The sequence below is a fragment of the Schistocerca americana genome, chromosome X, assembly GCF_021461395.2.
Source record: "Schistocerca americana isolate TAMUIC-IGC-003095 chromosome X, iqSchAmer2.1, whole genome shotgun sequence".
NCBI lineage: Eukaryota > Metazoa > Arthropoda > Insecta > Orthoptera > Acrididae > Schistocerca > Schistocerca americana.
The window spans coordinates 314,709,804-314,727,905 of record NC_060130.1 but is presented as its reverse complement, the minus strand read 5'-3'; the positions used below and the strand labels follow the sequence as shown (position 1 = coordinate 314,727,905).

The 18,102-nt window shown below is 46.0% G+C and overlaps 1 protein-coding gene across 1 annotated transcript in view; it reads right to left on the bottom strand.

Annotated features, from left to right (window-relative positions):
- The window catches only part of LOC124555990 (organic cation transporter protein-like), a 349,132-nt gene that overhangs the window by 218,363 nt on the left and 112,667 nt on the right, over positions 1-18,102 (bottom strand). Inside the window, exon 3 of the mRNA XM_047130035.1 lies at positions 17,590-17,836. Within this exon, the coding sequence (XP_046985991.1) occupies positions 17,590-17,836 (247 nt within the window). The remainder of the gene's footprint in view (positions 1-17,589; positions 17,837-18,102) is intronic.

The following is an 18,102-nucleotide window of genomic DNA, read 5'->3' as shown; positions in this document are numbered from 1 at the left end:
TGCTGTTGCACTGTTTGAAGCTTATGTGTCTTCTTATATAGCAAAACGGCGTCCTTCACCCATCGGTTATGTGATGAAGGGAATCCAAGCAATTTAACAAGAACCTTTTCCCATTATCGCCTTATAACACTTTCTGTGAGAAAGACGTCTGTTTCACTGCTTCTTTGTAATTCTCTACAAAAACTACTTTTAGTTTCATTACCATTGTTGTTATTCAAAACATAAGTTCTAGGGTTTGTTCATTGTACATTGGAAATTGGAAATATCTCCGTTGACTGGTTTGGGAGATACAATTTCTCAAATGCCGTCTTGTGTTTTGAAATACAAACAAAGTTAACTACATTAAATTTCTGTCTGCGTTTCTAGTATTTTAATACGACTGTGAATTGTATTTGGAAGCTCACTGTCAAGTATTTCAATTGGCCTAATTTTTATTGTCCTGTAGACAGAGAGGTTACACATGTGAATGATTTGTGGGAAGATATTAGTCCAGTTATAAGAACCACGAAGATTGAAACGCAGCCGTATTTGCATTTTCATTTTTCGGTTCAAACGCTCCAAAATACGCCGAGTAGTGGCATATTTCATATCACTTCATTACCACCTTGATATATCTATTATAGAACTCTCCATCATTATCTCTTTGTAAATTGTGTGGAATGCGGTTGGTTCATATCTGCAGCAGTTGTTCCAAAACCTATGCAATTGCCTTCCCCGTCTTTATTTTCATATGTAGAGCCCATGCAAATTTCGAGTACATGTGAATGAGCTTTAAAATGTATTTTAAATCTTAATTCTCCCTTGAATATTGCTTCATATCTATAAGATCCCCCTGCCATAAGTCATGCAAACCTTGAATTACAATCACCCTACTTATAAATTTCTTGTGTACTGGTTTAAGGAACTCTTAAATAGCTATCTCCATTGTTACTGGATGATACGTCTTTCTCTAACCTCTGAAATTTATTGAAATGGTTTCATTCACATGTGCTATATCCCCAGCTGCAGATGATTCTGTGAGCAACAATAATCGTTCATCTCTTTTTTGGGGAGGAATGTGCTGTTAATTTTCTTATTCTAACTGTCGATAATGCCTCTGCCAGGTACATCTGCTACTTGCATGTTTAATAATGGTTTTATTTCGAACTGTTGGTGATTTTATTCTTACTACAGTAGCTTTCTTACATACTTATATCACATGTAGTATATGACCATATATACTGGTAAATAGTAGTCTAATTTTGTGGTTTTTAAGAATATTACATTCAGATGTTCTTTTGAACTGTCGATCTGTATTGCATTCTTGGTTAAACATATAGGTTGAAAAGCCAGCATATTTGGGTTTTCCTTGCTTGCTTTGTAAGTTCTATACATCTGCCGATCGCTGTAATGTCTAATGAAATAACCAACAATGTTATCTTCCTCCTCTTCTTTAACCTTCGAGAATAGTTTGAGAGATCCTGTGACCGGCCTAAACGTGTCTCTGACTGACTGGTCCTTTTCCAAAGGCCCTAATTTCAGCAGTCACAGTTTCTCTCGGATAGCCTTACGTGTTTCAAAGATTTTCTGTTTTATTAACGTGTTATTATATACTAAACCGACTTTGGAACAGAATACAACTTACGTACACTCGTGTTTGCCTTCTTTTCAATTACATTTGCAGTTAACTCGCTTGTCTCCTTTCCATTTACATCAACCCTAGCAGTTAACTTGTTGATTAAACTCAGAATGGTTTGAGAATAAATATTCAATTCGCTGGTACTTTTGTTGAGTGCTTCCGACCTAGTATAACATTTAATGCTATCGTTGAGCATTAATGTCAATGTACAGACGAATGTTCTGCCTTTCCATCTCAGACTGATAGTGGGTGGATGATCGGCGAAACTTGACTATACTGTAATGTATAATGATGCAATTACCCACACTCCATCATCTGTTAAAACATCGTCATTCAACTGCCTTGTTTTATCGATAACTAAAAAGACATACTGTGAATGATTGCAGGAATCTCTAAGTAAAGTTGTAAATTCGTCACATGTCATGTCAGTTACTGCAAGTGCCTGGTAAATGTGCTTTACATTCATATTATCCTGTTTGAAGGCGATAATAAGTTTCGCAGTACCTCTTGTCAGTTCGTCTGAACCCCTGGATTATGTTTGTCTTAGGTAGAAGACATCAGCATCTCAATGATGGCCAAAACAAATGTATTTGCACATTTGATTCTGATTTTCCACTATGACATCGTCAAATATGAATATTGTATTAAGTTCTACTCATTTAGGCAGCAGGACATAATCTCTGGGTGTGAAAATTTTACATATAATACCGTCAATGCCTGAATTCATTTCCCCATGTTACTGGTACTTGGGATGGATAGCGTTTTTGAAAATATGTATACATTCTCAAAGCAAATACCATCTGGATGCATTAGTATGGACATGAGAATGTCCCGCAGTCAGATGGGCGGATGGCAAATGATTTGATACTGCTTGGCAGTTATTCTGTTTTTCCAAAGTATTCCCAGACCAATCTGTTACAACAAAGTCTTTGTGAAGGGAAAGTTTCATCCATCCACTCATGTTGAATGCTAAATGACTGCATTACCAGACAGGTTTTTTTGAGGGAAAAAGGAGAACATTGGTGTCATACACATGCTTCATTTACTTCTGCAGGTAGCTGGGTATATATATTATTCAAATAACATCGCAGTTCTATCCCTAGATCATGTGCTGTACACTCATACACAGTTCCATGTGTTAACATGCAACACACATGTTCTTCCGTAGGATTCAGAACTTGCCGCGAAAGTTACTGTAAATTGATTCACCACGTTTTGTAGATTCTAAACATGTAAGGCCACCAGCTCAATCTCTCTTCGAGCGTGCACTGTGTGGCAAAATGGCTTTATATTAAATTCGTGAAGGTCTGTTCCTGCACGTGAGTCGATTTTGTTTAGTTAAGTTTTGATTCCTCATGGAAATTCGCACTGATCTCGTGATCATCCAGTGTCACTGTAGGTTTTGTTTGAGTATTTCAAGTAAAGACTCTTGCAACCGCTTTTGAGTTTTACGCAGCCTAAACCACTCTGTAGGGGATAATATACAAGAGCGTGGCTTTTCAAAAATCACAGCTGGGTTGAATTCATGATTACCGCATTTTCCGATGCTGACACATTTACTTCCACTTGAATTTAGGGTTAAAGTCGTATTGGAAATGGCATCATCTGGAAATAAGGAAATAAAACGAGTTAAGCCTCCCTGAACAGTACAATACAGCCATACGCATACACAAGAACATTCATGCAGCTTACATGATGTTGATTGTTTAGTTGGAGCCTGATGTTTTATGATGGTCATATTACCTCACCATTCGCACATTGCTAACTGCAGTCATTACTTATTGGTGATACACACACACACACACACACACACACACACACACACACCAACTTTCACGGCAAGTTCTGAATCCTATGGAAGAAAATGTAACTCAATTTTTTATGCGTGTTGCATGTCAATACATGGGACTGTGTGTGTGTGTGTGTGTGTGTGTGTGTGTGTGTGTGTATTACACATTTTAAAAATGCAGAGTGGATAACATAATGAGAAAAGGGTGTGATCACTGTACTACAGTTGCATGGGAGGAGGAACCTAATGTTAGAGTCATTGCCAAGATCGAAGAATATGTTCAGTCTATGGAATGGACCTGCTACCACAACTGTATTTGGAGCCTAGTTCTACACCTGGGACTAAGTCAACTGCACTACACTGCCTTTATTCACTTTTTAGGCTGATGATGTACTAACAGAAAGGCTATTTATGCATGATCGTGATCTTCAAGTTTCTTTACTGGCTGATTGAGTTCTCCCAGCTTTCAATCAATATATTCCCTGATTATCACATCAGAATGTTCATTTATTATTATTTGCCTTATTGTCTTGCTCTGATGTCGCCAAAATTCGTTCATTATTTGGAGTAACATGAAAGTATTTTTTTTCAGATTCCTGATGACTGAATTTTCGTGGGTGTGCTATAAATAGACCTTCTGGTCGTTACAGGATTGAGTGCTTTTCTTTGTGAATAAATAATATGCAGCAGAAAATCACGTTAAGTAGTTATTTATGTTCACTGATATATATAGAGTGAAAAATATGTTGCAATAACCAGAACATCCATTGTTGCAGCTATAAACAGCAACCATACTTTCGTGTTGGAATGTGGTACAGGTGTGAGGATAATGCAAACTTCGACTGGTAGGAGAAGAACACCTTTGTTTAACGGGCAGGTTTCTACATGTATGGGGAATCAACATCTTTTGTTCCAGTTATGAATAACTACCCATTCAGCTATGAACAGAGTATGGCTGAACTGGCAATCATATCTCTCACACAGTCCTGCTGCAGCTGAATGCGGTGTGGTGCCCTCTGTATTTGGTGGAGTGTGGAGTGGGATGTGGCAGACATTTTCTGGTGGCAGGGTGGGTGTTGGTGGGCAAGTAGAGTGGACAACCCGCAGCCAGAGCAGGTGGATGAGCTGGTGGTGGCTGTGTCTACAGAGCACATGCCATAGTGGCCGTGACTTGCAGCCTGACTCCATGGCATGGTACACACAGCTGCCATAAATTTTCCCAGTGTAGCACAGGTGGACAGATTGAAACATAGGGGGGATTGGGACTAGGTTTCACACACAGTTGGTTTGAATCATACTTAACAAAAAGAATGCAAAAGGTTGTGCTGAATAATTCAGACAATCCAGAATGAGATTTTCACTCTGCAGCGGAGTGTGCGCTGATATGAAACTTCCTGGCAGATTAAAACTGTGTGCCCGACCGAGACTCGAACTCGGGACCTTTGCCTTTCGCGGGCAAGTGCTCTACCAACAACTTTTTTTTTTTTTTTACGTAATGAACCGCTGCCGGAGCAGGACGACGGGTAGGGCAGGGGTCGACACCCGAAGCCTGGCCATCCCGCCGCCACGCCCAAGCAACGTGTTCGAGTTCGAGGATCGAAGGATCAGGAAGAGGATGGAGTGGGTTTGTCGATGTTGTTCTTTTTATTTATTTATTTCTTTAATTTTTATAACATTTTTTTTTGTATTATAGATTTATTTTTGTTTCATTACAAAGAAAGTTCCTACAACTGCCGTAGCCGAGCGTCCGAGTCGTCTTCTCGTCTGTTGGGAGGGGTTCCCCCCTATTCCGTCCGTAGAGGATCAATATGCTCCAGGATTCTTCTTCATTTTCAGCGTCTCATACCCGGAACGCCCCAGTGAGCAGGAGGATCCGCAAATAATGAACCTAAATAATTTGCGAAACGAGTTCTGTACTTCGGGTGGCGGCTGAAAGCTGCATGTGTCGTCATCAATAGGGACCAAAAGTCGAGTGTGCCTTTGGGAGCATCGCAAAATATGTAGTAAACGGCCATGCCTTTTAGCCAGTTAACGGCGTTCGTTCTGGTTGATGGAAAGTATACGACGTCGGGGCGCAATACGTCATCAGGAGAGATAGACTCCGGCAATCGCCGCAAGAGTAATGCCAGCATGCGCTGCGTCAGTAGCCAGCACTCGCTGGTCGCGGCACACGTCAGACGGTGTGCATCCGAGTCAGCGACTGAGCATGTCGGACACAAGGGGTCGTCCGTCAGATGTATGGAATGTAACCTCTGACGAGTAGCGAACTTCCCATTCACAACTACGTACCACAATGAACGCACCGTCGTAGGTAGAAAAGGCGTGTGTACCGCTCGCCACACCGTGTTCCAGGCAACTTCAGGGTGTCTGTGGGTGACCGTATTTACAGGTTGCCGCTGCTGATAGAGGCGATAATAGTCTTTTGTGCTGGGCTTCCGTGTCGTCGGAAGTTCTGAACGTAAGTAGCTGAAGTCAATAAAGAAGTCTCTGATGTGGGTGAGTGCCGGTGAAATGTGTCCTACAGAAACCGGGGGATGCAGAGAGTGTGGTGCCACTTCCGCTATCAGGGTGCCCGTCAGAGTGGCGTGGGCAGAGGTCCACGTGCGACGCATAGTGTTGAGATAAAGCGATCGCGCACGGTTATATACGTGAATTAAACCGATACCGCCCGCCCGCTGCGGCAGTGTCAGGGTGGCGTATCGGACTTTAAAAACCAGACCGGTGCTTACGAAATGTCCATATGCTGCTTGAAATCTGTCGGCCATCGTAGCTGTCAAGGGAAGGATATGCGCAAAATAGTTCAGTTTTGAGACAAGATAGGTGTTGACATAACGTGTTCTGAGGAGCATATCCAAGCGACGCAGTTTGTTGTCCTGCAGCAGAGCACGTGTCTGGTGTAGGAGCCGGCGGTACGTAGCCGCCGCCGTGCGGCGGACATTGCTATAGAATTGCACTCCTAAACACTTGAGTACGGCCACCTTGTCAAAGGGCACCGCCGTTGTGTGGGAAATCCCCCCTCCGACATCCATGTATTTTGTCTTCTTCACGTTGATGACGCTCCCAGAGACCTCCCCGTACTGGCGTAGCCATTGTAGCGCCATATGCATTTCATCCTCGGATCTGGCCAGGAACACCACGTCATCGGCGAATGCACCACAACAAAAGGTCACGTCCCGCAAGGAGATACCAGTTAATCGCTGCCGTAGACCATGTAAAGCTGGTTCAAGTGCTGCAGCAAATAATATGCCCGACAGTGGGCACCCTTGTCGCACTGACCGTCCAACAACAATGTGACCAGACTGATAACCGTTGACCATCATGCGGGAGCGCGCTCCGTGGTCCAGTCGAAGGACCACCTGTGCAGACTCCGGAGAGAGGCCCATGCGATGCAAAACTGCGCGTAAGAAGCCGTGATCGACGCGGTCGAATGCGTGGTCAAAATCTACGGCGACAAGGGCGTCTCGTATTTTGCAGGCCGCCGTCAAAGCAATTACGTCGCGGTATGCTCCTAACGCCGTATGAATGTTGCTGACACCACCTAAACATGTCTGATCGGTGTGGATGGCTTTCCCGATAGCGGTGTGGAGACGCGCGCGGAGGATACGGGCGAAGATCTTGTAGTCGTTGTTGAGGAGTGTGAGTGGGCGAAAATCCTGCCACCTACAACCACCATTCGGTTTCGGAACTGGGATCAAGATGCCTTCTGTGAATTCTGTGGGGACGGTGAAATCAGGGCGGATCAGGTCTTGAAACATTTGTAGCCACTTGTCACCCATAAGGTGGTAAAAAGTGCGGTAGAATTCCAGGGGTAAACCGTCCGGTCCAGGCGACTTGTTCGGTGCTCCGCGTGCCAAGGCCGATGTCAGCTCGTCGGGTGTAATGGGCAACAGCAGACTATCATCGGGTGCCACGTCCCAAGGGGCGGGAAAATCGTGCAACAGCCCGTCATAATCACGTACATTTCGCGTATCTTCCATGTACAAGGTCCCATAGTGTCTGGCGAACGTGTGCGCGATGTCCGTTTGTGTCACTGCGCGTCCGCCGTCCTCCGTGTTTACCGCCGTAATGAGCTGACGTTTGCGGTGGCGCCTCTCGCGCACAATGTGATACACTGACGCTGTTTCGTTGGGGATACAGTCTTGCACTCGCGCACGGATGCGGACACCGTCGAGCTGCTCTGTCCTGATGCGAAGTAGACGAGCTTTGATGCGTTGTACGGACATCTGACGTTCGGGAGACGGCGGTTGCGTCGCCAGCTCACGTAACGCTGTATAGTAAAATTCCGATGTTGCCCTTTGCCAGTTCGATCTGTCACGCCCGTAGGCCATCAAGGTCTTTCGGAGGGCAGGTTTGACACATCCCAGCCACCACAGCAACGTGGAAGCATACATAGGCAGGCGCCTGATACATCGACGCCACGTGTCAGTGACTGCTCGCCGACACGCTTCCTCGCGAAGGAGGGAGACGTTCAGCGTCCACGGGCCCCTGCTGCGTCTTGTGAGTTGTCGGGGCAAGGTGACAGTGCAGATGTACGCGAGATGGTCCGTGAAGGCCGTCGGCCAGAGTTCTGCATCACGGGTTGCTGTGCGGAGGGCACGCGAGACGTATATCCGGTCCAGACGACTGGCAGAATGGCTGGTAAAGTGCGTATATCCACTCTGGGTCCCATGATGCAAGAGCCATGTGTCGTGGAGCGCGAGGTCACGTATCAATGCTTGTAGAGCGGGGCATGGGACGTAATGCGGTATCTGGTCCTCGGGCCGCAGAACACTGTTAAAATCGCCGCCCACTATGTAATGGTCCATATTTCCTTGCAAAAGTGGGGCCAACTCCTCCGAATAGAAGACATGCCTGTCACCGCGGTGCGAATTACCGGAGGGAGCGTAGACGTTAATGAGGCGCACTGCGCCAAGTGTGAGTGCGATGCCTCGCCCGTTCGGCAAGTACGTCGCGTCCGTCGCGTCTATGCCATCTCGGAGAAGGATGGCCGTTCCTCCTGCGCCATCACCTACGGGTAGGCTGTACGTGGTGTAGCCATATAGGTCTAAACACAGCTCGGGACGGACCTCCTGGAGAAGGGCAATGTCCAAGTCTGCCGCTCTGATCATGTCGTGTAACATGCGGGTCTTGACAGTGGAGTGGACACCATTTACGTTGACTGTTCCCACACGGTATGACTGAGACATATCAAGTGGCGGAGGCAGTGTGCCGGTGCAATCCCACAGTTATTTCACACACCACACACCACGCAGCCATCCACCTGCATGCCGTGCATTACTGTGCCGTAGAAGTCCCTGACTGGCAGAGCCCTCCGGGCTCATTGTCAGCCATGGGCTCTGGTGGAGATATCGATGTTTGCTGTGCATCATCTGCCTCCATATCGTCTGCCCAATCACCAAGAGACGATTGTGATGTCATTGGGGGCTGGACGCTTTCACAGGAGCCCACATTTTGGGAGTCGACGCAGTGCGCCTCGTTTTCTGGGCCACCAGATTTAGGAGAGTGTTCCTTGCCTTCAGGCACCTTCTGGTGACTGATGCCACTGGAGTCCGTTGCAATTGTGGGCGAGTCAACGAAGTCGATGTCTTCCGCCGGCTTCACATTCCTGTCCTGTTCGTCAGCTGACAATCGCCTCTTCTTGTGTCGCTTGGGTGATTTTTGCTTTCGGGTCCGAGATTCGACATCCACTGGAGGGCGGGGCTCGACACAGTCTCGGTCGCTAGGAACCCCTGTGTCTGATCCCGACAGTGACGGTGGCTGGTTGCCCACGACGCTGCGGTGGGCGGAGGCTGTAGGAACCTCTGCACCGTTGGGCTGCGGCGTCGTCGACGGCGCTGACTCTCCAACGGAGCTGGCAGCGGCTTGAGGAGGTAGCAGGTTTTGATCATCCATCACATCATGTCGTGCCGCCTCCACATATGTTAGCGGGAGAGAGGTCATAGTGGATCGTTGGGGAAGTTCATTGCGGGGCACCTGAACGAGGCGGCGCTGCAGACACTCAGTTCTAACATGGCCCTCCTGGCCGCAGCCCGAGCAGGTCCTCGGTTGTCCATCATATATAACAATTGCGCGGCAGCCACCAACGAAAATATACGATGGAATGTGCTTCTTAAGTTCTATGCGCACTTGTCGTTCCCCGTTAAGGACAGGGTACGTTTCGAATGTGTTCCATTTCTCCTCTGTGTGGCTCAGAACTGTGCCGTATGGCCGCAGCGCATCAGCGACTAGGTTGGCAGGGACTTCGAACGGTAGTTCAAAGATGCGCACGGTACGCACCCCCAGACCAGCGTGGTCAACTCCTACCACGCTCACGTTACCGTCTGCGTGACAGAAGCGAAAGCCGTTTGCAGATCGTTGGAGTAATCTGTCGCAGGCCGCTTCGTCAATCAGTTTGAGGTACACTGTGCTGGTTACAATAGACAGATGAATTCCTATCAGTTCTTGTGGTTCCATGTGCATGATGTCTCGTAGAAACCGTTCAATTTCATGGGCCTTCGGTCTCGTGTACGATGCGTTGAACGTTAGTCTGATTGTAGCTTTTCGATATGAGAACGCCATGTCGGGTCGGTACAGGTACTATACGGCAAGACAACGACGCGACCGCGCGCTAGCGGGTAAACAACAACACCTGCGGAGCACTGCCCGGCGCGCCGAGCCCGTCCGCACGGTAACACGGCTGAAAGCCGACTGCCCAACTGAGCTACCGAAGCACGACTCACGCCCGGTACTCACAGCTTTACTTCTGCCAGTACCTCGTCTCCTACCTTCCAAACTTTACAGAAGCTCTCCTGCGAACCTGCCATCACAATACATATTTTCGCTAATGAAATTTTTTCATAAACAATCCATCACAATTTGAGAAGTTCGTATCTAATGGTCTAGCGGCTAGTGTTTATGTCTCTGGATCACGGAGTCCCGGGTTATATTCCCAGTCAGGTTGCAGAATTTCCTTGCCCAGGGACTGGGTGTTTGTGTTGTTCTCATCATTTCATCATTATTCGGGAAAATGGTGAGACTGGACTGTAGAAAAGATCGGTAATTCGTAAGGGCACTGATAACCACGCCGTTAAGCACCCCACAAATCAAAATCATGATCATCACAATTTGAGAAGGACAGTGATGTACATACCTTCAATGCTAGAGAGGGAAATGATCTTTATTACCCACTGTTAAAGCTGCCAGGGTCTCAAAGTGGAGTTCAGAATGCAGTATTAAAAATTTTTGATCATTTGCTGAATAATATAAAATGTCTGACAGATAGCGAAGGAAGTTTTAAATGTAATTTAAAACCATTTCTCCTGGACAACTTTTTCTATTCCATTGACAAATCTCTGCTTAAAAGCTAGTAATGAACTTCGTTTTTAAGTGTAGTTGCATGACTAGGAATAAAATGACAATGTGTTCATTAATGTTAACAGTCATCATGTATACATATCCTGTAAACTGATTCGTTCCACAACATTTCGATAAAAGAAACACTCAAAGTCTGTGTAACATACAACTAACTAACTAGCTATTGCAGACAGCATGGGAGCCGTACAGAATGTACCATATGGTAGCAGCAGAGCATGGCCACAGGGGTGGTGCACAGAACTCTTCCTCTGATGTCGCTTAAACGCCTAAACTTTCCTAGCACAGCACAGTCGAGCATATCAAAACTTAGGTTGCAATGGATTTCAACTTAGGAGAAGCAATATGTGTGTGACAACTTCAAGGGGTAAAAAACCGAGGAATTCTGTTATCATGTAGATCAGAGTATATAATATCTTGGGGGAAAAACATGTCACTGAAAGTCGGTCAACAGGCAAGTCCAGACTGAGACAGGGCTGGACTTGCATATGGGAAAAACGTTCTTTGTTTCAGGTGAGACAATAGCCTTTGGCCTAGAACTGATATAGGGGGGGAGGGGTGTGACCTTGAAAGAAAATGCCCTTAATTCCAGAATAACAGGCAGGACAAGAATCTCTTTCACCTATCAGGCAAACTTGGACCTGCAGGGGAAACAAACATCTTTTGTCCCAGGTGAGTGACATCAGAAGAAAACCCAGAAAATCTTGCAACAATGCACTTTGCATTTGTATTCCAGGGCAGCCATCTTGGATTCTGACATTATAAAGTTGTGCCACTTGACCAGGCCAGCTATCTTAGATCGCCATCTTGGATACTGACATCATGCCAAAATGCAAATGTCACTCTATCTTGGATCACCATCTTGAATTTTTTAAGTTCACATCATAATAGTGCACTAGCTTGGATTTTTTAATTTTCCACCAGTTTATACTTAGAACAATAGCACTACTTTCACAGTGTCATCATAGGATTCTGAAAACCATGTAGCACAATTGGGTTATCTTTGAATTTCCCTCCAAATTTTGAGATTGTGCACATTTTTGTGTTATTTGTCTTTTGTACGTAGTGTAGTTGGCTTCTGTCAGAGGGGGTGGGAGGGAGGGAGGGGGATGTGTGATCTGGCAGACACAAATGATGTCACAGGGGAAGGTGTGAGGGCGGGGGGAAATCTGGCAACAATGCACTTTGTGCTTGAACTGGCACAGCATATCCACTCTCATGATCACTGACAGAATTACTATGTAGACATTCCCAAAGAGGTCAGGCCTATTTGTTGTTATTAGATCCAATGTATTTCCGTCATAACTGGGCTTCAGGACAATCTGTTCTGAATAGTTCCCAGAGAATGCATTACGTAATATTTCTCAGAATGTCCACCACACACAAACTGTAATTATTCCAGTTGATGGTTGGATGATTAAAGTCTCCTACAATGATGACAGTATGACTGCAGAAATTATGTACTAGTGAACTTAGGTTTTTGGTTACATCTGGAGATGAGTGAGGTGGTCGACAGAAGAATCCTAGTGTATGTTTACACCCACCCTTGATACTAAGTCTTGCCCAGCCAATCTCCACATGCAGTTTCAATTTCTACCTAGGTGGTCTTGAGTTGCTTGCCTACTGCGACAAATACTCCACCTCCATTTCCTATTAGTGTATCCTTTCGATACATGCTCGAATTTTTCCCAAATATCTCACTGCCTACTTATAAGTGGACTCATACTGTCATGGCCGGCCGGAGTGGCCGTGCTGTTCTAGGCGCTACAGTCTGGAGCCGCGAGACCGCTACGGTCGCAGGTTCGAATCCTGCCTCGGGCATGGATGTGTGTGATGTCCCTAGGTTAGTTAGGTTTAAGTAGTTCTAAGTCCTAGGGGACTGATGACCTCAGAAGTTGAGTCCCATAGTGCTCACAGCCATTTGAACCATACTGTCATGTTTTCTGTGCTTCTGCTTTGAGGTGAGTATGTGGACACGGTACCTGTATTCTGGTTTTCTAACGGAAACGCCGCTGCTGCTTCTGTAGAATACGGAAGACAAGATTCGATAGTGTTTACTAAGCAGCGTGAGACTGCTGGGGTGTCCAGCAGTCATATTTCGTCTCAAAGTGCAAATGAACAGGGCATAGGCGGAGTGAAAGTAGTTCTTCAGTTCACAGAACGTAGTCTTTCAGCAAGCACATGCAGTATTTCTACACATACCAGTGTTCCACATACAAGAATATGGTGGACATTTCGTATACACACTCTCTGCACTTATCATGTGCAGTGTTTTCTACAGCTCAGAGAAAGAGATGAAAGTGAAAGATTGAAATTTTGTCGATGGTTAATGCCGTATCACCGACTAATCCAGTAACACTGTTTAATGATAAAGTCACATTCACCCGTGGCATTGTCAAAAACACTCGTAACTCAAGTCGGTGATCCGATGGAAACCAACAAAACTTCGTGAACATACGTCTTCAAGAACGATTACCTTTAAATGTGGGGTGTGATATGCTTGACGATTAGTAGATTGGCCCTGTTGTGTTAGCGCATCATCTTGGGCCCGTTAGCTACACCTTTTTGAAGACGAGCTTCCAGGACTGATGGAAGAGGTTCCTTTGGCTATAAGCATTAGTATGACAGGGCCCCTGCACATTCTAGTCGACAGGTGATGTAGCGTCTAAACCTAATATTCCACGGAAGATGGGTCGGCATAAATTGTTACTTTTCATGTTCAGTGAAGTTTCCAGACGTTACTCGTTTAGAGTTTAACTTGTGGGAATGGTTGGAAGGCGAAATATACAAAGAAAAAGTAAATAAGAGACGAACTGATCGTCTGGATGATGAATAGTGCTGCCCTCATACAATAATGTGAAAAATTTTGTCGAGAGAATTCGAAAGTGCATTGCAGTTGGAAGCGGAATTTATGAAAATCAACTTTGAACTTAATCATTTGCGTCCGCGTAACATCTTGTTTGAGTATTTTTTTGTCTTATAGTCTAACAGCAGTGGCTGTGTAACAATTAAAAATGTTTTATTGGAATACGTCCTCCTAAAATACACTGACTGAAAAATTCGCGACACCAAAAAATAATTAATGTGGAGTAATGACATTTCGGGGGTACATTTGTCTAGATAACGTGTTTAAGTGATTAACATTGCAAGATCAAGGGTAAACGTAAGCGCGAGATAAGCCATTTCAAACGAGAAATGCTGGTACATTTGTAACCGCTGTATCCACCAGAATGTTGAATGCAAGAATGCAAACGTGCATTCATTGTGTTGTACAGGTGCCGAATGTCAGTTTATGGGATGCAGTTCCATACCTGTTGCACTTGGTTGGTCGATACAGGTACAGTTAAAGCTGTTTATGGATGACACTGGAATTGTCCTCCAATGATGTCCCATATGTGCTCGACTGGAGACAGATCTGGGGGTCTAGCAGGCCAAGGCAACATGATGACACCCTGTAGAAGATGTGGGCGAGAGTAATGCTGTTGGAAAACACCTACTGGAATGCAGCTCACGAATGACAGCACAATAGGTCGAATCACCAGACTGACGTACAAATTTCCAGTCAGGTTGCATGAGATAACCACGAGAGTCATAGAAAATCGCCCCCAGACCATAACTCCAGGTTTAGGTCCAGTGTCTAACACCGAGGTAGTCTGGCTGGCCGCAGTGGCCGAGCAGATCTAGGCACTTCAGTCTGGAACTACGCAACCGCTACGGTCGCAGGTTCGAATCCTGGCTCGGGCATGGATGTATGTGATGTCCTTAGGTTAGTTAGGTTTAACTAGTTCTACGTTCTAGGGGACTGATGACCTCAGATGTTAAGTTCAAAAATGGTTCAAATGGCTCTGAGCACTATGGGACTTAACATCTATGGTCATCAGTCCCCTAGAACTTAGAACTACTTAAACCTAACTAACCTAAGGACAGCACACAACACCCAGCCATCACGAGGCAGAGAAAATCCCTGACCCCGCCGGGAATCGAACCCGGGAACCCGGGCGTGGGAAGCGAGAACGCTACCGCACGACCACGAGATACGGGCAGATGTTAAGTCCCATACTGTTCAGAGCCATTTGAACCATTTGAGGCAGTCTGGTTGCGAGCCCTCAACTGGCCTCGTTATAAGGAACACTTGGCAATCATTGGCACCGAGGCAGAACCAGCTTTCACCAGAAAACACAACAGACCTCCATCCACTCCTCCAATGACTACTCGCTTGGTGCCGCTGAAGTCGCAAATGACGGTGGTTTGGTGTCAGTGGAATGCCTCCTACAGGGCGTCTGGCTCCAATTTGTCCTTGAAGTCAGCGATTTGTAATAGTTCGTTGTGTCACTGTGGTGCCAAAGACTGCTCATGCTGCAGATGCAGTACGCTGAACTAGAGACATACGGCGAACACGGTCTTCCCTTTTGATAATGCCACATGGCCGCCCGCATTTGGATCTGCTTGCGACCGAACATTCCCGTGATCACCATTGCCAGCAATCATGTACAGTGGCTACATTCCTGGCAAGTCTTTCTGCAGTATCGCAGAAGGAACATCCAGCTTGTCGTAGCCCTATTACGCGACCTCGTTCAAACTCAGCGAGGTGTTGGTAATGGCCTCTTTGTCACCTTAAAGACATTCTTCACTAACATCAACTCATCACGTTCAGTCTCAAAGGCAACTAATGTTCACGACCGTTACTGCGTGTATTTAAAACAAACTTGATTTGCATGTTCAGAGTGACGCTATTAGCGCCACACTTACCCGACTGGCACAAAATTCGAAAGGACGTCATGTTTCAGATGTAGAAACACGCCTACTAACTCTCGTTTATATCGCACAACTCTTTCTTCTTGTTGTTTGTTGTTGTTGTGGTCTTCAGACCTGAGACTTGTTTGATGCAGCTCTCCATGCTACTCTATCCTGTGCAAGCTTCTTCACCTCCCAGTACCTACTGCAACCTACATCCTTCTGAATCTGCTTAGTGTATTCATCTCTTGGTCTGCCTCTACGAGTTTTACCCTCCACGCTGCCCTCCAATACTAAATTGGTGATCCCTTGATGACTCAGAACATGTCCTACCAACCGATCCCTTCTTCTAGTCAAGTTGTGCCACAAATTTCTTTTCTCCCCGATTCTAGTCAATACCTCCTCATTAGTTATACGATCTACCCATCTAATCTTCAGCATTCTTCTGTAGCACCACATTTCTAAAGCTTCTATTCTCTTCTTGTCCAAACTATTTATCGTTCATGTTTCACTTCCATACATGGCTACACTCCATACAAATACTTTCAGGAACGACTTCCTGACACTTAAATCTATACTTGAAGTTAACAAATTTCTCTTCTTCAAAAACGCTTTCCTTGCCATTGCCAGTCTACATTTTATATCCTCTCTACTTCGACCATCATCAGTTATTTTGCTCCCCAAATAGCAAAACTCCTTTACTACTTTAAGTGTCTCATTTCCTAATCTAATTCCCTCAGCATCACCCGATTTAATTCGACTACATTCCATTATCCTCGTTTTGCTTTTGCTGATGTTCATCTTATATCCTCCTTTCAAGACACTGTCCATTCCGTTCAACTGCTCTTCCAGGTCTCTGACAGAAATACAATGTCATCGGCGAACCTCAAAGTTTTTATTTCTTCTCAATGGCTTTTAATACCTACTCCGAATTTTTCTTTTGTTTCTTTTACTGCTTGCTCAATATACAGATTGTATGACATCGGGGAGAGGCTACAACCCTGTCTCACTCCCTTCTCAACCACTGCTTCCCTCTCATGTTCCTCGACTCTTATAACTGCGCCGGCCACGGTGGCCGAGCGGTTCTAGGCGCTTCAGTCCGGAACCGCGCGACTGCTACGGTCGCAGGTTCGAATCCTGCCTCGGGAATGGATGTGTGTGATGTCCTTGGGTTAGTTAGGTTTAAGTAGTTCTAAGTTCTAGGGGACTTATGACCTCAGCTGTTGAGTCCCATAGTGCTCAGAGCCATTTGAACCATTTCTTATAACTGCCTTCTGGTTCCTGCATTAATTGTAAATAGCCTTTCGCTCCCTGTATTTTACTCCTTCCACCTTCTTAATTCGAAAGAGAGAATTTCAGTCAACATTGTCAAAAGCTTTCTCTAAGTCTACAAATGCTAGAAACGTAGGTTTGCCTTTGCTTCATCTATTTTCTAAGATAAGTCGTAGGGTCAGTATTACCTCACGTGTTCCAATATTTTTACGGAATGTAAACTGATCTTCCCTGAGGTCGGCTTCCACCAGTTTTTCCATTCGTCTGTAAAGAATTCGCGTTAGTATTTTGCAGCCGTGATTTATTAAACTGATAGTACGGTAATTTTCACATCTGTCAACACCTACTTCTTTCGGATTGGTATTATTATATTCTTCTTGAAGTCTGAGGGTATTTCGCCTGTCTCGTACATCTTGCTCACCATATGGTAGAGTTTTGTCAGGACTGGCTCTCCCAATGGTACCGAGCGAGGTGGCGCAGTGGTAGCATACTGGACTGGCGTTCGGGAGGACGACGGTTCAATCCCGCGTCCAGCTATCCTGATTTAGGTTTTCCGTGATTTCCCTAAATCGCTTCAAGCAAATGCTGGGATGGTTCCTTTCACAGGGCACGGCCGACTTCCTTCCCTAATCCGATGAGACCTATGACCTCGCTGTTTGGTCTCTTCCCCCCCCTCCCCCCAAACAAGCCAACCGTCTCCCAATGCTGCCAGTAGTTCTAACTCTTTCTTGTTGATGTGTATTTTTTTTTTTAGTGTACTTATTATTCCTCCTGAAATACCCTGTAATATGCGGCAGAAGTAACTGTGGTGAGAGCAGTAGCTTACCGAGGATGTACATCATGAAGAAGTTGGTGTCGGTGGCGAGCCCGGCGACGGCGCGGCCCAGCACGAAGAGCGGCGGCGCGTGGGCGGCGGCGGCAAGCCCGTTGCCCGCGGCGGCCAGCACCCACGCCACCAGCAGCGCCAGCCGGCGGCCCGCGCGGTCCGCCACCGCGCCCAGCGACAGCGTGCCCAGCACGCAGCCCGCGAAGAACGCGCTCTGCCCCCACGCAGCCATGCCGGACCAGCCCTCCTGCGCATGCGCACCAGTTCGGTCATACATACTACTCGGAAAAGTGAACCCGAGAACTGACCAGGGTTGCAGCACCGTCCGGTTTACGGACAAGACAAAGGCAGCAGAGAGACACTACTGGCCATTACAATTGCTACACCAAGAAGAAATGCAGATGATAAACGGGTATTCATTGGTTCAAATGGCTCTGAGCACTATGGGACTTAACATCTGTGGTCATCAGTCCCCTAGAACTTAGAACTACTTAAACTTAACTAACCTAAGGA